This window comes from Mytilus galloprovincialis, chromosome 7 (assembly GCF_965363235.1).
Source record: "Mytilus galloprovincialis chromosome 7, xbMytGall1.hap1.1, whole genome shotgun sequence".
Lineage (NCBI taxonomy): Eukaryota > Metazoa > Mollusca > Bivalvia > Mytilida > Mytilidae > Mytilus > Mytilus galloprovincialis.
Genome location: NC_134844.1, coordinates 90367472 through 90394378, shown reverse-complemented (window position 1 = coordinate 90394378; position 26907 = coordinate 90367472). Strand labels below are relative to the sequence as shown.

Here is a 26907-nt window from a genome sequence, read left to right as displayed (position 1 = left end):
GAAACAAGGCGTACAGAGTTATATAGTGGAGTAGAAGAGTTATTTAAAGACCATGAAGGACGAGGACATCTGGTCATCGACAACCAAATATTTGTCAATGCCACAGACACCACAGATCCAGAGATCGATGTCCTTAAGAAAGCAATCACAGATCTTACCTTTCAACATCCATGTTGGGGAGAGGAAATGCCTAATGCCTCTGTTCCCCTTGAACTTGAGATTGCTAACTTGGTAGCAAAGGGAAAACAAGTATTGTCTTTGAGAGAAGTTGAAGAATTGAATTCCATCAGCAAGGTGTCTGTCTTGTCTAATGAAGAGCTGAGAGATTTCCTCAAATTTCACCACTCACTTGGGAAATTAATCTATATTGATACCCCACAGTTGAGAAGTTATGTGATTATCAGTCCGCTACTTCTGGTCGAAGTGATGAGATCCTTTGTTACAGGTATTATATGATAAAATATCCACTTATATACTCTTCATGGTCATCAAACACAGCCAGGTGTCTATATAACATGCTAATAATCTCTTTTTGCCTTAGGCTAGATAATTGTCATAACTTTTCCAAAGATTATAAAGAATAAAGACTTGCAGTTACAAACATTTCTGAAAATAATTCTCATACTCGGACTCAGAAATTAACCAATTGTAATACTAGATATGATGTTTGAGGGAGTACAAATGAAAGTTTTATTACTAAAAGGCCCGATCATGCTGATATTAACACATTTTTTCCACAACCACGGATAAGAAAGAAAGTGAAAATAAGACATGATCACCTGGTAATTGCGAATTTTGAATGTCAAAAAATTTTCTTCTCTGAAACTACAAAAACAGTTGCAACCACATCTTCATTGGAGTATCTGTTCTAAAGAGTATGTGGGTTTTTTTTGTATGGCTCCTGTCAGTAAATCAATTGGCTACCAAATAATACATTAGATTAAAATGTGTCTATCATGTTAATGGTCTCAATATGTTGAAGTACGTATTATAAATAGGGAAAATATAACAAGGTCAAATATGATCAGAACGTTAAGATCTACATACTTCCTGTCTTTATCCTAATTAACAGATCACCCCTAGAAGGAGTTATTGTCATTACGTAAGGTTTTTCAACTTTTTATCATGTCTTTTTACAGGCTGTCTATTTAAATTAAAACTGTCTGTTAGACGACATCTTATAGGAGTAATTGACCTTAAATGGCAAATGATAACAGTCTGTTGTTTTTATTTGTTTGCCTATTTAGTTAAAAAACTATAAAAGAAAAATGGAAACATAAAAGCCGATATAATCAGCCAGAGAAGATTTACAAATAAAGCATTCGTTTCATTATCATGAGATACTTTTAAAACTCTTTTAATTTTTAATTAGTTTTAATTTAACTTTACAGATATTGCCTTCTGGCCAAAGAAAGGTCTTATAAGAAATACTTTTGAAAGGATGTCAGCGAGTGGTATAATACAAAGAAAAGATCTGTATCTTATTTGGGAACAAAAGCACTTCAATAAAATATCACCCTACAAAGAGTTCATATTTGATATGCTTATCCACCTTGATATTCTATCAGAGGAGCGTAGGTATGATATTACTACGGGAAGTAGGTTACCAGTGGAAAACTTCTTTGTTCCCTGTATGCTCACTCAAAGAAATGACACAAGATTCATGACCCATGAATGCACACCAGAGAAAGCCATCAGTCTAGCTTTTGTTTTCAAAGGGACAATAATACCACCAGCCTTACCAAATCGTCTCATTAGCGCATGTCTCAGTATGTGGACTGTGAAGACATATGAAGGAAAACAACTCCTGTTTTCAGGATTCATTGGATTATCATTCGACAAAGCACATGATATTGTTGTATGTGTTGAAGGCAACAAGATATTGCTCTACATAGTCCATGAAACCTCCAATGGACTGATCGTACCAGATATTGCCACTGGTATCAAGGAATGCATGTATACAACATTGGAGAGAATCTCAGAATTCTATAAGTCCACAGTCCAGGCCACATCTATCAGCCAAAAACTACCCTTCCACATTGAATATGCATGCTCAAGGTTAGAATGTCATATCCCAGAAAAGGCAGCATTCACAACTGATGAATGGATCTGTTATAAACACAAGATTGTACATACTAAAGAAAAGTGGAATATTTGGAATCAAGATCAGGTATACATAAATCATATGACTTTCATAGAATAAGTTTATTTGTTTTGTAATACTTTGTGGTTCTGCGATAGTTTTCATCTAAAGTACAAATTGTGATGTTTTAAAATGTCATCTTGTAATCTGTTTCTAGGTTTCATAGAATAAAGTTATGGATAGTTTATGTTGGAAAAGATAAGAATTATATTTCAGTGACTTTATTTTCATATATTTACAGGGTTTCCCCTGGGTCAATATTTGTTTTCGCCTCCACTTGTGGCAAAACAATATATTTTTGGCCACTTTGTTATTTTTTTCGCCAAGTAACATAAATATATTTTTCGTTTAAAATTTCCTGTTTTTCTACCCCCTCCCTCCCTTAATAAGATGAGTTTGCCCCATTATTTTCTCAAACTTATCTTAGATTTAACTTAAATAAGATATAAGTCCCGGAATATAACAAAATTATTCGACATATTTTGACCATATAATACCAGAAAAATGTACAATTCTTTGAGGAAGTTTCTTTAAAAGAAAAATATGTGCCCTTTTGTACTAAGAAGTGGTTTTTACAACAAAACAAAAGCTTTTATCACTTGAAATTAATCCCTCATTTAAGGTGTAGTCATTACATTGAATGGTTACTCTCATTCGAGGGGATGTTTCCAACCTTTTGCATAGATTTCTTTTTTTTCTTTTCTAGACCATCGTAAATGAAAAAGTTGAGACGTAAAACTATGCTTGAAACACGTTGTTTATAAAGTACTCTCTCAAATAAATTATCTATATCAAAATCAACATGGCCAAAGAATAAAGTTTAAATCGGAGATTTTTTTTGCCTTTGAACATTTTTCGTCATAACAACCGTTTTCTATTCTGGACTATCATTAAAAGAAAGAGAGGAGATGTGACATGTGACGGACGCCATTTCACCATATTTTGTCAAACAATACAATCAACACCTTTATTAATTAGTCCTTTGTTGTCGACTCCTATAAAATGCAATCAGCTGATTATTGATTTCTTGTCAAAATCTTAACGAGTTTAAGGTGAATTCCGAGTATTGTCTGATCAGGTAAAGTCCGAGAAATCCGTAAAAAAAGTAAATAAACAAGATAGATAAATGACAATAAATCGTTATATATATTTCTTTCAACAAATTCTTTCTCAAATTTTAATCGCCACATGTACCATTATTTCCAGCGGAAACTCTGTATCTATACATATACCTTTTTAGCTTCGTTATTCTGTGTTTTCGTGTTAAAGTTGACCGGTTCTTTGTAATTTGTAAGTAATCTGCAATAATCAATAGCATGGTAAAGTTTTTAATGGAAATACAAAATGTGAAGTCAACACTGTTTTCCTATTTACTTTAATTTAACATAGCGCGCCTTTTTTTATATGTTTCAGGAAAAAGAACAATGTGAAGAGGACTGTCCAGGTAAATAACTTAAATTAGATATTACTGATCTATTCATTACACTAGTTTACACCTTGCTGCAACCCAAAGACGTTTTCGCCCCTAATCACATTGAGCTGTGAATCAGATTCAGATATCATTATTCTTTGAAATCCTCTCATTTTCTCTAAAATATCGTTTGCTGAATGTTTGAATGATCATAAAAGATAATACTTTTTACATGCAACAATCTGCTTACGTTGAAAAATTGTTTCATATCAATATCGCACATCCTTGCTACAAATTCTCTGTTTTGCTCTGCATGCTCCAATGATATTGTGATTTCAATCATACTCAGCAATTGATCTGGTTGTGCATATTCTTAAATTATTGCCATTGTACAGAAGACAAACGTAGAAATTATAGACCATTTTGCCTAACCGATTACAGTGCCCATATAGGTTGATCCGTTGCTCTCGGTGTCATTTCAGGATTATGTTCCCCTTGTACCAAACACCAATTAGAAGGTTTTGTTCTACATTTTCTCCTGTTTTTTTCATTGACAATGCTAACACAAGTCTGAAACGTATATACCTTGACTGGGTTGCTATATAAAGTTTGGTGGTGCAATTTCCCATACTTTGCTTAGTTCATTAATAATGCCACATGATGTTCAATTAGAACATTAGTATTGCTGTTTGACCAACGTTGAGACAGATTAATTAAATTCCTTGTCTAAGAAGAAGACCTTTATTGGTTTGACCATCCAATCAAGTTAAGGCCGTTAAGCTACAAATAGCATTACTATCAGAATTTGAACGACAAAATGTCTTCCTATGAGACGAATAAATCGTCTGAAGTCATACACGCGAAGCTATGAATGTGTTTTTGATTTGATAGATGCTTTTGTGCTTTTTTATATAATTGTTTGTTTTAAGATTTTAACACAGTGATGACTGCTGTACCCATATTTTGACTTTTTTATTTATTATGTCTTTTTTGTTCACGCATCGTTGTTATATAACGTAATTTGATGAGACTGTCGTAAAAGTGACAGGTTTAGCACTATAAAACCAGGTTCAATCCACCATTTTCTACATTTGAAAATACCTGTACCAAGTCAGGAATATGACAGTTCTTGTTCTTGTTTGATGTGTTTTGTCATTTTATTTTGCCATGTGATTAGGGACTTTCCGATTGAATTTTCCTCGGAGTTCAGTATTTTTGTGATTTTACTTTTTAGTTATTCTGTAAACAATGATGCCCCATAGTTAAGCTTTTGAAGAGTATATTTCCTATTCTGTAATTGAAGAACACATCTTTTAATTTGACGTTCATTATTTGATGAACAGGAATCTGGTATCATCGCCATCAAACATTGTTTATAGCCCTTTAGTTTCACTTTGAACGGCATCAATAAACATCTCTGGATCTACAAAAATAGTTCGAATCGCTTCTCCCGGCAAACGCCATTTGAGTGACAATGCTCTGACATGAATACACTGTGGTCTTGTTTTACGCTTAGATGCTTTTAGTTTGTTAACCCTTAAGCTATCTTTTCTTAATTTTACATCCTTGGGTTTTGCACCAGGAAGCTTAACCACTTCAAACCTTTTGGTCATCTCTGAACTTGCCTCACACAGTTCTCGGTAAAGACTGTAAAGGTCGAAGTTCACCTGAGTTTTAAGATTTGTGTATGTTTCATCATCTGAATCTAAAAACCGCCAACCCAAGTAAGAAGCATTACATTGTTCAATCTTTGAATGAGCAGTTTATAGATCTTTGAGTTTTCAAGAGCTTTTATGAAGTCAATTTCATAGTGACACTTTTGAAACCGATTAAATACTCGATGAAATTGCTTTTTTTTTCTTTGTCAGTGTTTTTTTTCTACCTATAGGTTTTTTGCTCTCCTTTAACATGCCCAAAGCCATGATGTTGCTTTGAATATAACTTGCAAGTCCAAATCTGTTAACTGTTGCATCTTTTATTTTATCATTTCAACATGTTCAACTTACAAAATAAACCACAAATGCTCAGTCCTACATTATTAGCTAATTGATCAGTTACACTGTTCACTTGTATTGTGAGGTTATTTATCTTCTGTAAATTGTAATCTTTAATCAGGCAGTGCAATACATATGTTGTGACTATTTATCATGTGTAAACTGTAGCTGTGTATCAGTTATTATCGGTAATTTGTACTTAAATGTCTGCTTACAGTGCTTTCTTAAAATTATTTGAAATCATGGCGATGTGATCGTTTTCATGATAAACACTGAGAGAATAATGACAAGATAAATGTAATTTTACCCACTACACTACAAAACGTGGAACTTAAAAGTGATGATATGCTGTCAGATTCCTATCGTATCATTCTAATTTCTGACTATGCTTCAAGTTGTGAAAAATAAAGAAATTTGACTTACCGGTATGCTACCATTAAATTTGGCATTGTGAGTCATGTCCAAAGCAGACGCATGCAATAATTCCTTTTCAATACTTTGTGCAAGAGAACGCCATGTTTACTGCACTGTGACAAAATTTCAAATGACGTAATGCAGCCTGTGACGTCAAGTGTGATTCGCCGAAATTCGATGCGAACAAGTAGTTCGTTTGTTATTTTCTTTATTTTTGTAGTGATTTTTATTTTATTTTTAATTACCGATATACAGAATAAAGGAATTTTTGTTTTTGATACTGACTTAATCACAGAAATATCATGCTCGCCCTTCGGGCTCACCTGATATTTTACTGTGATAAAGTCAGTATCAAAAACTATATTTACAGCATATATTTAGTGATCCAGTGTAAATTGTACTTGTCAGGCATATTTTGTGGTTGATGATGATGATGGATGTGTTTAAATACTGGTTTGCTTTATAGCCCTCGCACGGTCGGTTTGTGGTTGTCCTGTCTTGCATGTCTTGTGTATCACAATCCTGAAAAGGTCGATCGGAATTGTCAGTCCGAAATAGGTTAAATTCACTGTATTAGTGGTATGTATTGATTTAAACAGGTTTACAAGAAGATGCCCTGATCCAGATTCCAAGTGATATTGAACTACACAGATTTTCATCAAGATTTGACGAAACCACAATACGAGAATTGGCCATACATCTTGGAATGACTTTCCAAGAATGGGATGATCTCAAAAGTAATAATCCTAGATGTGTTCAGATTGTCAAGTATAGAATACTGGTCAACTGGAGAGAAACATGTTCAGGAACTTTTAAGAAAATGTGGAATGCTTTAACAAAGATGGAGTTAACTACCCATATGCTCTGCCAAGTAAGCTATCTTTTTATTATTTATTTTAGTTTTTGGTTTTAAATGAATACTTATGTAATTTGTAAAGATTCACATATTCTTTGCATCAATCTGCGCATGATTGTTACATACCTCGTCAGCACTTCTTTGTTGATATGAAATATCAATGATTCTTTCATGTTCTGTATTTTTGTTTAAGGATTTTAAGATATTGGAGACATTACGTTTTTTTTAACCCCACACCCCCAGGCGTGTTTAGCCTACATAAGACTCATCAGTGACGCTCAGATCAAAATATGTATGAAGCCAAACAAGTACTAAGTTGCAGAGCATTGAGGACTCCAAATTCCAAATACGGCTAGGTATCTATGCCTGGGATAAGAAACTCCTTAGTATTTTGATAAATGCATACTTGATCTCGACCTCATTTCATGGATCTGTGAATTAGGTTCTGTTTTCGTGGTCAATTCCATATCTCAGATACCATAAGCAATAAGGCCAGGTTAAGGGTTAGTCTACTCAGAGTTCGCGCAATCTTTTTCCCCTGGTGGTCCTTGAAGAAAATCTACTGGTCCTCACTATAAGTTCTATTGAAAAATACTAAAATTGTGTCAGTCCTACGCAAAATTTTGGTGTTAAAATCCTGAGGACCGACACTTTTCGCGAACTCTGAGTCTATATTTGATATATGTAATGATAGTAAGGTGTACCTGTCCAACTGGCAGTTGTCATCTGACCTTTACCTCATTATTGTGGTCCAGTGGTTAAGTTAAGTTTTTTGTGTTTTGATCTGTTTTTATTATACTTTATAAAATAGGTCAATTATATCGGGTGTATGGAAATATTTTACTACTTTCATGTCAGTATGGCAGGTTATATTTGACCTTGATCTCATTTATTTTCATGGTTCATTGCTCAATGTTAATCTTTTGTGTTTTTCGTAAACTTTAAGCAAGAAGTCAACTATTTTTGGCGTATTGTGTGATTGTAAGGTCTGTCTGTCTGGCAGGTGCCATCTGACCATCACCTCATGTTAATGTTATATTGGGCAATCATCAGTTTTCCTGGCTGAATAGATATAAGAAGATGTGGTTTGATTGCCAATGAGACAACTCTAGAATCATCGGAGCATTAGCACTGAACAGCAAGCTATAAAGGCCCCAATGAATAGTGTAAAACCCTTCACACGGGAAAATTAACTGGGTAATCTATATAAAAACGAGAAACAAGAAACACTTATGAACCACATCAACAAACGACAACTACTGAACATCAAATTTCTGACTTAGGACAGGTGCAAACAGATACAGCGCATTTAAGCGTTTAAATAGTTTCATGATTACCAACCTTCACCCATACCTCAAACAATAGTGTAACATCACAACAAAGAAAGACAGACTTTAAGATGTCAATTGAAATTGATTAACTTAACCAAAAGACATATTAACACATGTGAACATACACTGAACGAATAACTTTAGTCTGACACAATCACTACAAACCAGTAAAAGTCTGAAATGGCCTATATCTTTAATCGACAGTACTGATTTTAACTCGATTTGTCTACATTGGGCTGACATTTGCTTGATAATACTCGACTTTAGTCTGAACCATACTTTACCGTCTAAAATTATCTTCAACTTTGATTCGACCAGTACGTTACCATTTAATTTGCGTCTACATCATGCACCATATAGTTAGAACCATACTCGACGTTGTGTGAACCAAACTCGACGTTGTGTGAACCAAACTCGACCAGTCTTGACCTTCAAATTTAGTGTTGTCTAGTCTGAATCACCCCATCTAACTTAATCATAAATTGATCTTTAAAAAAATACAGGTTATTTGTTAGTTTGGTTCATTGCTGCCAAAATTAAAGGATTTAGTTAATAGGTAAAAAAAACTAGAATTATTGAAGTTCGGACTAAATTTAGAAAGTCACCTTTAAATTTGTTTATTACTTTTCAAATTGACTTGGATTTTCATAAAACTATACAGGTTTTTCGGTTATATATTAATCTTACTGAATTCTAGGTTGTTTTGTGATAAGTGTATTGCTGTAAAATTTAAGCATTTAATTAATCTAGGTAAAAAAGCTAGAGTTCGCAATAAATGTATAACCTTTTCAAATCAACTTGGATTGTCATCAAACTATACAGCTATCTCAGTCGTAAATTGATCTTACTAAATTCTAGGTTGTTTGATACTTTGGTTAATTGCTGTAAAATTTTAGGATTTAATTGATAGGTAATTTTAGATAAGCTAGAATTTTCAGTTCTACAGAATGTTGATACTCACCTTTAAATTTGTTAAAAACTTTTTTTCAAATTGACTTGGATTTTCATAAAACTATCAGCTATCTCAGTTGCTAATTAATCTTACTGAGTCCCAGGTTGTTATGTTGTTTGACATAATGCTGTCAAATTTAAGAAATAATAAATCAAGGTAAAAAAGGCCCGAATTTTCAGTAAGGACTAAGATCAGATAGTCATCTTGAATTTTTTTCAAAGCAACAGCTTTTCAAAATGTACAGGTAGCTTCATTATATATTTATGGTTTAGACTGAAAAAATAGGTTGAAAATGGGTTAAGACTGTTTCAGACTGTTTTCAATGGCAAAGATAAGGGTAAAATACTAATCAGTACGGTCGTGTATGGTTAAGACTGGGTAATGTCGAGTAGAATTCAGACCAATTTAGACTGGTCGAGTTAAATTCAGTATAGTTCAGTACAGATATCTGCAATTTCAGACTTTTTCCTGGTTTGTAGTGAATATAAATACAAAATCAACAAAAAAAAGGGGTGACATGTTTCCTGGATACTATAAGGAAAAGGTCAACTGTATTTGATGCATCGAATGATTTTATGACTGTCCCTCATCAACATTCGGACATTAACTCAAATTAGTTTTACCCAATGTGCATGAAACTTTGGTGATTTGTAAATATTTATGGACGTGAGCTCCTTGTCATCAATTTAAGATTTTAAGATTCCGAGAAATGGGGTTTAATTCATTAAAAAAGTGAGGTTTCCAGTTTTCGGACAATAAGTCAACTAAAAGAACTAGCCAAGGAATTTGTTTATGTCCCGGCCGATAAAGCTGCTAATAATATTATTATTGTTTGACGTAAATTTTACATTGAGGTTCTGAAAAAGGAAATCACCAATTCACCAACATTCCAACTGACTCCATTTTCAGAAAACGAAATCTGTAACAAACATAAACTTTTGGCCACCGCTTTACAAGCAGAGCCAAATACAATGAAAGTCCCAACTATGTATTGGCTTCCGAAGCTACACAAAACCCCTTACAAATATAGATTTATTTCGTCTTCAAGCCATTGTTCAACTACTAAATTGTCTATTCTTCTTACCAGCACACTTGGTACAATTAAAAACCTGATAATAAATTGTTCAAATAAGGCCTTCGAAAATAGTGGAATAAATTACTTTTGGAGTGTCAAGAACTCGTTGGCAGTACTTGATAAATTGCATGCTTATATTGGTGATTTTGAATCTGTTCAAAGTTTTGATTTTTCTACCCTTTATACCACATTGCCTCACATTCTCATTAAGAAAAAATTCACACACCTAATTAAATGGGCATTCAAAAAATCAGAATGTGAATATATATGTTCAACTCTTTTAGGTCATTTTTTAGTAGCAATAAACAAAAAACTATGTTAATTGGACATGCTTTGATACTATATATGCCCTTGAATGTTTACTAGATAACATTTTTGTTCGCTTTGGGGATTCCGTCTATCGTCAGATTATCGGAATTCCAATGGGGACTAACTGTGCACCACTTATTGCGGACCTGTTTTTGTATTGTTATGAGTTACAATTTATGACAAAAATAAGCAAAGACCCATCAAAACAACATCTGATAAACAAATTTAATAATACTTTTAGATATTTGGATGATATTTTGGCTCTCAATAATGACGACTACAGTATGTATATTAATGAAATTTATCCTGTTGAACTTACTTTAAATAAAGCTAATACTAACAATGACCACTGCCCTTTTCTCGATCTTGATATCTATATCAATAATGGAAAGCTGAATACTAAAATTTATGATAAAAGGGATGATTTTTCATTTCCTATCGTTAATTATCCGTTTTTAGATGGTGACGTTCCCTTGTCACCATCTTACGGTGTTTATATATCTCAACTTGTACGATTCGCTCGTGTATGTAACAATGTTTTGGATTTTAACGAGAGAAATTTATGTATTACTGAAAAATTATTACACCAGGGTTTTCGATATCACAAACTAGTCAAAACATTTACTAAATTTTATCATCGGTATAAAGACATCATTCGTAAATATAGCTCAACATGCAGACTTCTAATACGTTCAGGTAATTCACATCCAATTTTTTATGGAAATATTCTTCATAAAGCACAAAGGTGTCAGTATATATTCACCTCAGAAACTTACAAAACCTTTGAATAGACTTATTAAGAAGGGATATAATTAGGATACTGTTGTCAAGTCATTAAAGATTGCATATTTTGGCGTTAATATTGAGTCACTGATAAGGTCTTTGCATCGGAACTAAACACATTTATTCTAAAAACAGTTGTTGGCATGACACGGGTTATGTTCTTCTCATATATGTTATGATGGTATGATACTAAACCCCTAACGGGAAGGATTGTGCCTGATGTTCATATGATGAAATCATAATCTTTCAGTCAGTTTAATTGAAGTCTGGAGCTGGCATGTCAGTTAACTGCAAGTAGTCTGTTGTTATTTACGTATTATTGTCATTCTGTTTATTTTCTTTGGTTACATCTTCTGACATCAGACTCGGACTTCTCTTGAACTGAATTTTAATGTGCGTATTGTTATGCGTTTACTTTTCTACATTGGTTAGAGGTATAGGGGGAGGGTTGAGATCTCACAAACATGTTTAACCCCGCCGCATTTTTGCGCCTGTCCCAAGTCAGGAGCCTCTGGCCTTTGTTAGTCTTGTATTATTTTAATTTTAGTTTCTTGTGTACTATTTGGAAATTAGTATGACGTTCATTATCACTGGACTAGTATATATTTGTTTAGGGGCCAGCTGAAGGACGCCTCCGGGTGCGAGAATTTCTCGCTACATTGAAGACCTGCTGGTGACCCTCTGCTGTTGTTTTTTATTTGGTCGGGTTGTTGTCTCTTTGACACATTCCCCATTTCCATTCTCAATTTAATGAATGTTTTCTCCAATTTGAAAGAAACTTTGATCAATTGTCTTTATTTATTGACATAAGCTCCCTTTCCATATTTCATGTATTTACAAATATAAGATTTTACGTTTCCGAGTGTTGGGGTCTTATTCATTAGGGGGATTTTCCAGTTTTCTAACAATAAATCAGTTCTCGTGAAACTTTGGTGAATTGTATTTTGATTTTTATAAATTTTAGCCCAGTAGTCAGCACTTCGGTGTTGACATAAATTTCAATTATGTGGTTAATTTCCTGTTTCAAAACTTTGAATTTTTCGAAAAACTATGGATTTTCTTATTCCAGGAATAGATTACCTTAGCCGTATTTTGCACAACGTTTTGGAATTTTAGGTCCTCAATGCTCTTCAACTTTGTATTTCTTTGGCTTTACAACTATTTTGATATGAACGTCACTAATGAGTCTTACGTAGACGAAACGCGCGTGTGGCGTATTAAATTATAATCCTGGTACCTTTGATAACTAATTAGATCAACAGTTTCCAAGTTATTCATTAACAAGGGTGATATTCCAGTTTTCAGACACTACCTTTAAAGTGCTTTGAGCAGTATTCATTATTTGTTTATAGTCTGACAACAGATTTACTAAGTATTGCGCAACAGCAGAGTGTATTGCCCACCAGCAAGAAATCTTGAATTGAACATAAATTCAACTAATATAACCAATTTCAAGTTCTTTCACTTCATTTATTCAGAAACCTATCATATGTCAAATATGCAATTACAATCCAAATTCAGAACTGTATCAAGCTTGCATATTGTGTCCATTTTTGTCCCAACTGTTCATGGTTGGACCTGTGCGGGCATATCCAGCTAAGCTCAGCAGCTTGTTCTTTTAAATGTACATGTATACAGTCCAAGTCTCCCTATCTAATCTCATTTATATAAAAGGTTATACATATATAACATAGATAGTTATAGGAGAATAAGCTGTCAAATCCATGTTAACAATTTGACTTCAATTCTCATATTTGATTTATAACATACTAAACTATATATCCATATCATTAAAAGTCTAAAATAAACAATTAACGATGCATGTACTTCACAATATGTATCATCATTTCATGTGTTAGATTAAACACCACTGTCTGTTTGTGCATCCGTCCGTTCGTAAGTCCTGTTCTTATCATCGCAACTCTTTTGAAACCACACAACAGAATTTCATGAAACTTTATAGATAATAAGGACATACTATGTAGATGTGCATATCAAGTTGAAATTATTAATCAATTTTTTTTCTAGGAGTTATGCCCCTTTAACTTATGTGTGGGGAAGTAGTGTATGTGAGTGTGCTCACAAAAGGTCTTTAATTCCATAAAGTATTGTATTTCAGGTACTGTAATTTGTTAAAAACTACAATAAGTTATCTATCTGATTATTGAATGTTTGTTAATGTTGGACATCCAGTGGACAATACATACAATAAATATATGTCCTTTTGTAATAAGAGCTGACCCTAATGAATGGTGAAACATTGAGAGCAATTCCTACCGGGACAGAAATTTCAAGGATTTTACTGCCAGTTGGAAAAAGACCAAGAGTGACCATATGGCTATTCCACAGCCACCCTTTATGGGTTCCTCCTTATTCTAGATATTTTTAATAAATTTTCACTGAGCTTTCAATAAGATTTCAACGTTTTTTCCTGTCAATCTATCAACAACAAAAATTCTCTTTTGAAAAAAAAAAGAAAATAGATATTTATGCATTGCAATCCCAGAATAGTACTATTTCCCTGAATTGCAATTGGACTTAGCTGCACATATTATACTCTTTGTTTTGACATAATTTTAATCAGACATTATTCCTTCAATGCCAACTTATAGTTATATAGTACCTGCAATTTGTCGACAGACCAAAGGATGTAGGCATTTAAGAAATAAACCAGCAATACATTTCGGACATAATCACTATTTTGTATTATGCTGGCAAGAGTTGTTTATTATATCAAATGTCGGGAACTTTCGGCCTCTTCCATTCGCATGATTTTTGCCTCTGTATACTCTGGTTCTGGCATACCCACATTGAACATACTTGTTTTGCGGACTGAAAACTTGTAATTACTATCGCTCTTCCAACTAGACATTTTACGCTACAACATAAATGCTATATTGAGAGACAATATATAACACTTCAAAAATGCTTTATTCATACGAAAACAAATATGTGAGTAAAAGTTAATCATCCCCCGCGCAACGAGTTGAACGCGACATCAAAATACCAAACGGACATCCTTCTGTCCTTCCCTCTATACGGTCTTGTATAGCGCTCTCTTGTTTACAGTTTTTAAATTAGCTTTGTTGCGTTTCGAAAATTAGTGCCAATCATATTTTTTTTAAAGAGTTATGCCCTTGGAAACATTCATTAAACAGACAATTGCATCGTTAGCGCTTTTATTAGTTCAATGCTTGCCAGATTTTTATGAAACTTATAGTATAGGTTTAGATCTACAATGCTTTAGACGAATTTCAAAAATCAGTGCCGATAATAGAGGGGCATTATGTTTTTTCTGGTCTGTTGGTCTGTTCGTTCATCCGTCCGTTCGTCCGTATGTCCCGCTTCAGGTTAAAGTGTTTGGTCAAGGTAGTTTTTGATGAAGTTGAAGTTCAATCAACTTAAAACGTAGTATACATGTTCCTTGTGGTATGATCCTTCTAATTTAAATGCCAAATTAGAGTTGTTTGCTCTTTGTGCTTTTTTGTTGAATATTTGTTTGTTTTGAGATTGTGACACAATGAGGACTGTTGTACCAATATTTTGACTATATTACCTATACTGTCTATTTTGTTCACGCATCATTGTAAATATTTTGGAATTTGATGCAACTGTCATACAAGTGAGAGGTTTAGCGCTATGAAACCAGGTTCAATCCACCATTTTCTACATTTGAAAATGCCTGTACCAAGTCAGGAATATGACAGTTGTCTATTCTTTTGATGTGTTTTATCATTTGATATTGCCATTTGATTAGGGACTTTCCGTTTTGAATTTTCCTCGGAGTTCAGTATTTTTGTGGTTTGACTTTTTTATATGTTAGAACCTATTTGCCTTTTGACAAAACATATGTGTTTGAATGATTGTTAAATGTAAAGTATAAGTATTCATGCTTTGAGAATGTTCCTGTACCCGTTGTGATTGTAGTATTTAATACAGCTTGCTATACTGTGTTTGGCCTTTTTAACTTTTTTTATTCGAGCATCACTTATGATTCTTTGTAGACTTAACTCGCGTCCAGCGTACAACATTTTAATCGTAGTATCGTTTTATATCTGAATATCTTTTAATATAAATTGGTTCTTATGAGAATATCTTCAGGTATTTATAAAACTTTTGAAAATAAGATATTTTTCAAAACCAAGTTTCAATGTAGAATATATGGATTGATTTAAATACAATCAGGAAATCCTACAAAATTAAGATGTTTTATGAGACCGAAATAAGTCTCTGTATAAGAAGTCCCAACGAAGCTGGTGTGTTACCCTAAATCAAAAAGTTGCATGCCAAAGGCTTTCTCTTTGCATGGAAATTGGACTTTAAATTCATCTATACAACATCTACCATGACTATTGGCAGCTTCAATAACGAGTTGAGAATAATTAAAAGCATCCATGCCGGAAACCAAATATGAAGATATGATAGATGAAATAAATGCATTCAGATTATAAAGCAAACTGAGTGCTTAAATTTAAATTGCGATTGATTCGTGCAATTTGCATTAGTACTCCGATTTGTAGAAACTGAGATTTGCAAAAGGGTTATGAAAATATGATAGTAGATGTATATATTCACTTTTCTATTCAGAGCTATACAACATTGCCTTCAACTGACGTGTGCAAGAATCTACACCCAATTACATATTTCTAATAAAGGTGTTTAACATCATCATTATCTTATTGAATTCAAAGTCAACTATTTCAATTCAAAAGCAGTCAAAAAAATTCAGCAACATTGTTTTGGGTACCAGTCAGCAGTCTTGTGTTCACGTATTGCTTTTCTTTTTTTAAGGAAATCAACTTGTTTTATGAAATTGAATGCAAAACATTACACGTGTGTTCATTTTGTTGCATTCTTATTTTGTTGTTATCAGCTATTAGAAACGGTCATCTATGCGCATTTACTTTCGTTAAAACTTGATTTATGCGATTAAGACTTTAATGATTTTGAGTTTCAAACCCATCATTCCATATCAGGTTAAAACATTACATCCCGATGAAAAATGTGAAACAAATATTCGAGTGTCCTAGTCTGTATGCCTTTCAGTCCGTTGTCCTCCTGTTCTTCTGGTTGTTGGTCTACCTTGAGGTTAAACATGTTTAAGGAAGATCACTGTAATATTTTGAAATCGTCAACTTGAAATGCAGTACACATATAATCTATATTTATTTCTAAAATATCTTTGTAGGTTAAACGAATCAGAAAGAGACAGTGTGGTATGTTTTTCAATTAAGTCAAATCAAAATGTCGATGAAAGCAAAACATAGGTTTACTATTGAAACAGTAGATTTATTGTGCTATTTCATAACGTTAGTTTTATTTGTGGAGGTAGCCGGAGTGCCCGGAGAAACTCGCCAACCATCTGTAGGAAAACTTACACTACCAAACAGTCACTTACGATTAGAACTGAGCGCACCTGTCACCTGTGGGATTCAAACTCACAACCACAGTGTTGACAGGCTAGTGATTGGTACAATAGTTGAACTTCTTAGACTGCTCCGCCACCGAGGCGAAACAGTTGATGGAAGTTAGTTACATATAGGTGTATACAATATGATTATATTGAGATTCGCGTAAGCTTGTTATGCGCTTTTATACAATGCAGTCTGATTCTGATTCTATTTTTATTTTATCATTGGCTCAACGAGCAAGTAATTAAAGGAGCAATGGATGATCTTTAAATAAAATTCATTACAACATCAAGCTAAATGTAGTGTCATTGAAAACAGCCTACGTTTTTTATACGACCGCAAAAATTGAAATTTTTTTAGTCATATATTGGTATCACGTTGGCGTCGTCGTCTGCTTCGTCGTAGTCGTCGTCGTCCGAATACTTTTAATTTTCGAACTCTAACTTTAGTAAAAGTTTATAGAAATCTATGAAATTTTAACACAAGGTTTATGACCACAAAAGAAAGGTTGGGATTGATTTTGGGAGTTTGGATCCCAACATTTTAGGAATAAGGGGCCAAAAAAGGGCCCAAATAAGCATTTTTCTTGGTTTTCGCACAATAACTTTAGTATAAGTAAATATAAATCAATGAAACTAAAACACAAGGCTTATGACCACAAAGGGAAGGTTGGGATCGATTTTGGGAGTTGAAGTTCTAACAGTTTAGGAATCAGGGGCCAAAAAGAGGCCGAAATAAGCATTTTTCTTGGTTTTCGCACCATAACTTTAGTAGAAGTAAATAGAAATCTATGAAACTTAAACACAAGGTTTATGACCATAAAAGGAAGGTTTGGATTGATTTTTGGGAGTTTTGGTCCCAACAGTTTAAAAAATAAGATGCCCCCCCCCCCCCCCCCCAATTAAACTTTGTTTGATTTCATCAAAAATTGAATAATTGGGGTTTTTTGATATGCCGAATCTAACTGTGCATGTAGATATTTAAATTTTGGTCCCGTTTTCAAATTGGTCTACATTAAGGTCCTAAGGGTCCAAAATTAAACTTAGTTTGATTTTAACAAAAATTGAATTTTTGGGGTTCTTTGATATGCTGAATCTAAAAATGTACTTAGATTTTTGATTATTGGCCCAGTTTTCAAGTTGGTCAAAATTGGGGTCCAAAATTAAACTTTGTTTGATTTCATCAAAAATTGAATAATTGGGGTTCTTTGATATGCCGAATCTAACTGTGCATGTAGATTCTTAATTTTTGGTCCCGTTTTCAAATTGGTCTACATTAAGGTCGTAAGGGTCCAAAATTAAACTTATTTGATTTTAACAAAAATTGAATCCTTGGGGTTCTTTGATATGCTGAATCTAAAAATGTACTTAAATTTTTGATTATTGGCCCAGTTTTCAAGTTGGTCAAAATCGGGGATCTAAATTAATGATTTCATCAAAAATTGAATTATTGGGGTTCTTTGATATGCCAAATCTAACTGTGTATGTAGATTCTTAATTTTTGGTCCCGTTTTCAAATTGGTCTACATTAAAGTCCAAAGGGTCCAAAATTAAACTAAGTTTGATTTTAACAAAAATTGAATTCTTGAGCTTCTTTAATATGCTGAATCTAAACATGTACTTAGATTTTTTATTATGGGCCCAGTTTTCCAGTTGGTCCTAATCAGGATCCAAAATTATTATATTACGTATTGTGCAATAGCAAGTAATTTTCAATTGCACAGTATTCAGCAATAGCAAGAAATCTTCAATTGCACAGTATTGTGCAATAGCAAGAAATTTTCAATTGCACAGTATTCAGCAATAGCAAGAAATCTTCAATTGCACAGTGTTGTGCAATAGCAAGAAAATTTCAATTGCACAGTATTGTGCAATAGCAAATATTTTCAATTGCACAGTATTGCGCAATAGTAAGAAATACCTGATTGCACAATATTGCGCAATAGCAAAATATTTTCAATTGAAGTTATCTTTCTTTGTCAAGAATAGTAGTTGAATCAACTTAAATCATTGTTTTATACAATATACAATGTATATTCACTTTTACTACCAACTGATAAATTAAAACAATCTTTACCATTCAGTGATAACAAGCACTTTTTTTACATTTTAATATTTTATGATGTATTTAGGCCATACAAAAGAATAGGTTTGTTTGCCCAAACCCTACCTACCCAGAAAAAAGCTGCCTTCTTAAATTCTTTTATTGTCCTGATTTGAAGACGTTTTTTAAATCAGATAGGCATGAAGACTAATTAACATCCAATATTTCAATTTCTTTAAAAAAAATAAAATTAAAAAAATGCCTACCTACCTACCCACTGTCTTAAACTTGGGTAGGGTTTGGGCAAACAAAAATATTTTTAATTGTGGCCTTAAATGAGTAGTTATTTTTGAAAACTCCATTAGAAATTTGAATTGAGATCAGTTTTGGAATAAAGGAGGGGGATGTGAAAAAAAAATTGGGAGGGGGGGGTTCAAATTTTTTCTCATTTCAGATTTCATAAATGAAAAGAAAATTTCTTCAAACATTTTTTTGAGAGGATTAATATTCAACAGCATAGTGAGGCCACAATTAAAAAAAATTGGTTTGCCCAAACCCTACCCAAAGGATGAAACAGTGGGTAGGTAGGTAGGCATTTTCTTTTTCTTTTTTCAAAAAGAGAAATTGAAGTATGGGGTGTTTATTAGTCTGCATGCCTATCTGATTAAAAAAAAAAAAACTTCTTCAAATCAGGACAATAAAAGAATTTGAGTAGGCAGCTTTTTTCTGGGTAGGTAGCGTTTGGGCAAACAAACCTATTCTTTTTTATGGCCTGATTTGCTCAAAGGCAAAACAACCATTTTAAGTTCATTAGACCACATTCATTCTGTGTCAGAAACCTATGCTGTGTCAACTAATTTATCACAATCCAAATTTAGAGCTGAATCCAGCTTGAATGTTGTGTCCATACTTGCCCCAACCGTTCAGGGTTCAGCCTCTGCGGTCGTATAAAGCTGCGCCTTCAAGCCATCTGGTTATTTTATATTTTTATTGTGCTTTATACATGTTATAGGAGAAGAAAATATTTCAAAACGATGAAATACCTAACATGTGTTTGCTAATATTAATGAATTTGCTAATGATTAAGGATAAATCTTCATTCTTAAGAATTTATGCTAGTATCTTGAAAATGTTGATCACAAAATTTCGAGCAGTAAATAATGAAACTCACTGAAAAAGAATAAGACTTTAATGGTGGGAACTTTGAATGCTTAAGTTCATATTTCAGAGGGTCGAAAAATTAAATAATATGTATGGATATTTTATGCCTGAGAGTTATTATCATATAAACATAAGATGATGTTGTATGATTGCCATTGAGACAACTCTCTGCCTCACTACCAAATGACGTAGACGTTAAGAACTATAACAGTATAAAACTACGGAACTTTCCAGTTAATTTTTATCACATATGTTTTTGGCTCGATGGTTTTGAATGCTGTCTTTTTTTCTTTGTCGCTAACTAGACATAGGTGTGTGTGTGTCATTGCTACGGAGTCCATTTTAATCCTTCAAATGATCTGACAGTTTGACTATGTATATCAATGTATTGGAAAACTCTAAAGAATATCAAAGAAGCTGGGGGGGAAAAAACTTTAGTATGCCAAAATGCAAAAGTGATAAATAGGGGGCATTGTTTTTTTCTGTAGTAGTTTGGAATCGAGACATTTTTAGGTTTTAGTTTAAGTTGTTTAAGTGTTAAACAATGAGTTTGAGGTAACATCAACCTGAACCAAAAGGTAAATTAAAATAAACTTTATAAAAGAGGGTTGTTTTGAAGCATTTTATTATGATTTGAACTTTTTAAAATCACATACCATGTAAGGGGTTTGACTCTAAATTTAGTTTGACAGAGGCATATATGGTAATGGATATAGATTCTTGTTTCTGTTTTGTCTTTGATATTTTTTTATATTGATTCTCTTACTTTGAGTACAAGACAAGTTGGCAAGGACAATACATATTGATTTTAATACTGGCTGTATGTTAAAGAATCAATCCACTGCACACACTAATATAGTTGTTTATTAGTTGTTGCTACATTGTTAGGTATTGATGCATCCCTGACTTTCAAATGATAAGGTTAAATCCAGATAAGCCCTTATGTTCAAGTGAAAATATATAGAAATCGTCAATTGAATACTTATATGTGTGCCCTTTAACCAATTGTTGGCATTTTTTGTAGCAGAAAATATAGTAGATTAATTCGTGTTGCCCAGTCTTCAGTTTTCTATGTTGTGTTATATAGACCGTTGTTTGACTTTTGGTGATTTTGTTTTTGTGCCATGGCATTGTCAGTTCATTTTCCACTGATAAGTTTGACTATTATTTTGGTGTAATTAGCCTCTTAAGGAGTAATTTATCTTGAATAGCAATGTCTACCTGTTTTGTTTTATTGCTCTTTGTTATTATCATATGAACTCGCAGACAGAAATTGATACTTTCAACAGTAAATATGATCTGTAAGACAATATTTAAAATTAAGTTAACTTCACTAAAAGTATAAGTGGACTTTTAATCAAATTAGTTGCCCTTGAAAGATGATATATAGCCAATGAACACTTGCTTCGACTTATTGCCAGTGACAAACCCTCCTTTCGGTATTGGCAAGTTTCATATATAACAAGTGAACACCTGCCTCGACTTATTACCAGTGACAAACCCTCCTTTTAGTATTGGTAAGTTTGATCTATAACAAGTGAACACTTGCCTCGACCTATTACCAGTGACAAACCCTCCTTTCGGTATTGTTAAGTTTGATCTATAACAAATGAACACTTGCCTCGGCTTAAAGGGAAACTTCGCAAAAAAATCAAAAATTGATATTATGTTCATTCAGTATAAAAATGCTCAAGTTCATAGTTATTAAAGTTTATTCCACTAGATAAGCGATCACCATCGATTTTAAATTTAGAGTATCAATTCTCTGCGTTCGGCCATTTTGTCTTCTTTCCCGATTAATAACAACGGTATGTCTATAAACCACAAAGGAACAAAACTACAGTAACCGATGTAGTCGTAATTTTAAAGTGTTGATATTGGAATTAGGTAAAAAGTCAAAGTTGAAATCATAAATAAGTGTTCCGTGAAAATTGTTTTCGAAAATCTAATTTGTTCATAATTCTTTAAAGTAGTAAACTTTTTTTCAAATAAATTCTGATCACCAGCATGGCTAAATGTATTACTTCCAAAGGTATTGTGAGGGGTGTGAGGTGACACGTCCAGGTATTCAAGCGATTTCCTGTCGGGCTTGCAAGTTCATGCATCATTTCACCTCTGCAGGTATTGATCAGTGTACACGGCGGATAACTTATAACTTTCCATTTTGAACTATCAGATGTATAATATACAACTCTGTCTTACTTGTCATTACTAAACTCATACGCTTGTTTATAAATAACTTTTCTGGTGTAAAGAATATTATTCATAAAAATATAAATAATACCCAAAAAATAAGATTTGATGAAATTAAAATCTATTTAAATATTTTTTCCAAGGGTGAATTTGGGAAAATGTAATATATACTTATTGTCAATAGTGAAGGACAGATTGGAACATACCAGAAATATTGATTTAAAAAAATGTACGCACTTGTCGACGATTCGTTTATACGACTGGGTAGAAAGTTACGGAACTGTAGCGCAATTTAAAATATATACATGTATACATTGAACATAAGAAAAAAACATATATTTTGAATAAATTGGGGTAAAAGTTTTGTAAATAGAATAGTCCAGGTATGCCAACAGTATGTAATCATCGAATGTCGTTGGACTATTGTATACCAGAAGAAGAAGAAAAAAAGAAGAGAACCAATTTTATTTAAATAAAGGTCGATGTATAATGCTTTGGTTCATCGAAGTTGGGGACATAGTAAAATCACAGATTTATATTTCAATAAGATTGTTCTCGAACAAAGGAAGGAATTCGTCATCACAATTGTTATATATGCCACTGGACGAACACTAATTATCCCCAAGGGATGTGAATATTTTGCTGGGAAACTATTGAGTATCAAAGTTTCAAATTAATTTCGGGATTTATTTTCTTTCTTGGTATTCAAGGGAAATATGACATTAAATTGGTTCTGTCTTTTTTTTAAACATCGTCAAAAAGATGTGTGTCTAAGGTGGACGCCGCAAGAACCCTGTAATACTAGTACGAGAGTATAGCATGTAAACATTCCTTCTCAATAATATGGTTGTATTGGAAATCTTTTCATACAGATTGACAACTCATGGTCCGATATGCATGTAATATTTGCCACATGACGCCCATAGTTCTTTCTACCATCATCATCTTATTCTTTGATATTGCTGTAAACATCGATGGTTCACACCCAAACAAAATGGGAGTAATGTACCTTCAGAGCTTCTCCGTGGTATACACTTGTGAAAATTAATTTATAGACGAAATTTCTGTATTGAAATGAATCTACATCTTCAAATAACGATTTTGAGTAATCACCTTACAAACCAATATAAAGGTATGGCAAAATATAACCATGAAAGAATTTAGTTTTTGTCAGACGCAAGAACTCATCACTATCATAAACGTATACGTATATATGCATGCAGTTTCAAATATCAAGAACAAGCGGTCGATGTCGATAGTCCGTTTTCTAACTGTTCAGAGTTAGACATGTCACTTGTTCATTCTTGGAAGCCTTCATATTCCCCGTCCAACGATGGGAACTCTTTCTGGTTGTGTTGACTATAAATGCTTGTATGGTAATTCTGTCGTTTATCTGTACAAGTGGTTGCATTTCCTCTCCTTTCCCAACAAACAAACTAACGAAACGTTACTAGTCTGCAATCTCTAAAGCTCATCCTCAATGGCACTTATACGTCAGGAAACTTACATGTATACTAATAATGATTGTTTCAAGAACAACGATTTATGGACGAACTATTCTAAATACGTCAATATCAGTTATGCATGATGACTAAAATATATAAGTTTTATTACAACTACTGTATTACTTATTTGGATTAATGACGGCTATCATGTTCAACGTTGCACAAATATTATCATAGAATTCTTTTTAAAAATGTACAAAAATCCTCAAAAAAAATAATGCCTTAGCTTAGATCATTGGTATTCTTTTCACAAAAAGTTCGTGTAAATGATTGTCAAATGAATTTAATTATCTAAGAATGAAATGTTAAAAAGAAACTAAAAAACAATCATGCATGGTGTATGTTGTATTTTTTTTTCAGTTAAGAACTTTAAAATTGCAATAGTTTTATGACCATTAAACACAGCCATGCAGATTTGAATACAAGTTAAGAAATTCCGGTAAAGTCAATGATATAGAACAGATGTGCAATGGTATATCAAATTGGGAAATATTGCATTTAGTTTTTATTAAAGATTAAAACTACCATTTTTTACTTCATATTTGATTGCGCCAATTGCCGCTAAGAAAGTAATCCAAAATTGTTTCCTTTTATTTTTATACACTTTCGGAATTATGAATCTGAATTTTATTTTCAATTAATTTACACAATTAAATTATTGTATCTTTATTCTCATCGTGTATTAAATCTTAGTGTATTAAATACAGCATATTCTTTCTAATCCTTTCTGTTTATCCTTTCCAAATAACAACATTCATACCTGTGTACGCTTGAACTCACACCTGCGGCTAAATAGCTACAAGGTAAACGAATTGACCTCAAGCCAAAAATATACAGTGACCTTTACAAAATAATATACACATTCTGCTCACACATTAGTTGCATTGAAATGATTATCAAAACAATAACGGTAAATAGAACTGAAATATTTTCAGTTCAATATCAGTAAAAATGTTCAATAAATATTTTATGGAAAAAAAAATGATAATAATTAATGGAATTTATTCGAAAACATTTACTAGAGATAATTTTATAGGAGTTTAATTCAATCAATACAAAACGGTATATGCATATTCATTTTCGTTCATTCTTATATTGTGGTTAATAACTACGACCTGTGCGCTTTTAATTACGTATATTGTCGATAAGCTATAAGAGTTAAACAGATTTTATTTTTTCCCAGAATTCAACAAATCGGGCTAAAACGTCACGACCCACTCGAGAATTCAACCAAAAAAGTTACAAATACTTGATTTTCTCCGTTATTAGAAGGAATATAAATTTAAAACTTTGCAAATGTGTTTTTTATGTTAAGATCAACATAATTAGATGATAAGTAAAAAATCGCGGAATTTCCCTTTAATACAATTGAAAAAACATATTCCTTGTATTGGTTCGTTTGATCTATAACTAGTGAACATTTGCCTCGATTTATGATCAGTGATAAATCCTCTAAGATATCATGGATATTGGTAAGTTGAACATTTGTCTCGACTTATTACCAGTGACACAACTCCCTTTCGGTCTTGGTAAGTTTGATATATAACTAGTGAACACTTATCTTGACTTATATCTAGTCACAAACCCTCCTTTCAGTATTCGTAAATTTGATTTATGCACACAAATTAAGAAGCAACATAAATCTAGTATGCCCATGCTGTAGCGGAGTGGTCATTATCCTTGTCTGTCTTTAAGTCCAGCAGTATGTCTGCAAGTCCCTAAATTTGTTTCCGTTGTCTAACTTTAGTTTTCCTCAACCAAATGTTATGAATCTTATATGCAATGCTTAATCTCACGAAACACAGATCAAGTTTGAATTTTGGTTGCGTCACTTTTACCTTTTTTTTTTAGAGTTATGCCCCTTTACAATTGGATGAATTGTTGGTTTTTTCGTTACCGTTCTTTCACTTTCATCTGCCTCAACTAAATATTATGAATCTTATACAAAATGCATATCACCACAAAACCACAAAACTCAGATAAAGTATGAATTTGGGAAGCGTCACTTTTATCGTTCTTGAATTATGCCCCTTTATGACGTTATCTGCAAGTGGCGGCATCACCTGTGTCCCATTGACACATTCATCATTTATTTATAAAGTAAATCAACCTTTTATAGAATCAGCAATGAATGTGCAGTTGTATTGTGTGAAATAAATGCATTTAGAAATCGTTAAAGTAGTTATATTATAATAGGATATATAGTACGCCAGACACGCGTTTCGTCTACATAAGACTCATCAGTGACGCTCATATCAAAATATTTATAAAGCCAAACAAGTACAAAGTTGAAGAGAATTGAGGATCCAAAATTCCAAAAAGTTGTGCCAAATTCGGCTAAGGTAATCTGTGCCTGGGATGGTGCATGCTTTCAATGCTTCAAAACACCAATGCTCCTTTTTGAGTGAAATTGCTTTGATTTAAACCTTTATTTTTGTCACGGTTTATGATGTAAGTGTTTTTGCTAGAAGATAAACTGGTTAATTAATTATATTTATATTTCGAAACATTATATATATGTATATGTTGGAATAACTTGTGTTTATAGTATTAACTGTTCGAAAATAACTTAATAAAAAAAAAGAATATTTGACAGATTTCAAAGAAGAATACTTGGATTTAATTCCAACAGATGAAATATTAGATGAGCTAGCACAAGTAATTGGTGTAGTATCTATCCCACTTGGTATAGAATTAGGATTACCTGTAACATCATTAGATATAATCCAGTATAAAAATGGATGGAATTTAGTGGCAGAATGTAAGGAAATATTATTCCAATGGAGAGAAGATAAGAAAGTGAAGCCTACCATAGGTGTGTTGGTTCAAGCCTTGGTAAATGTAGGGAGAGGTGCTAGATGTTTGGAGGAAATCATTAAAACAGTTGGAGTAAAGAAATATATTCCACTTGAGAAACCAGGAAAATTAAAAGCATTCATGAAAAAACTAAACCCTTTTCAATAGCAGAAGTAATACGAAAACAGTTGGCTTTATAGAACCATCTTTTTCACATTATCTTGTCTTGGTTTTAGTATAAAATTTAAATGCTGTTAATATTCACATTCAACCGATTCAAAATAAGTAAACATGGTTGAATATGCTGTGCAATTATATAGTTTAATTTAAAGCAGATACCACAACACAGTCAAAATAATGTTATTAAACTTTAATTAGATTCCACATGAGTTAATTTAATCCTGCACACAGTTACTGAACATAATATCCAAAATCATAAATATGTGTCAGTAATTTATCAGGCTCCCTTTGGACAGGAAATTTCAGAAAGACCTATGCAATCACTAGTTGATAGAGCCCTTGTTATCCAT

General features: G+C 32.8%; 1 protein-coding gene across 1 annotated transcript; it reads left to right on the top strand.

Moving 5' to 3' along the window:
• Window positions 1-26907, top strand: LOC143083966 (uncharacterized). The gene is made up of 6 exons (XM_076260384.1): window positions 1-445; window positions 1392-2170; window positions 3557-3587; window positions 6562-6833; window positions 16457-16484; window positions 26178-26907. The coding sequence occupies exons 1-6, from the start codon at window positions 187-189 to the stop codon at window positions 26543-26545; spliced, it is 1737 nt and encodes a 578-aa protein (XP_076116499.1). The 5' UTR covers window positions 1-186; the 3' UTR covers window positions 26546-26907.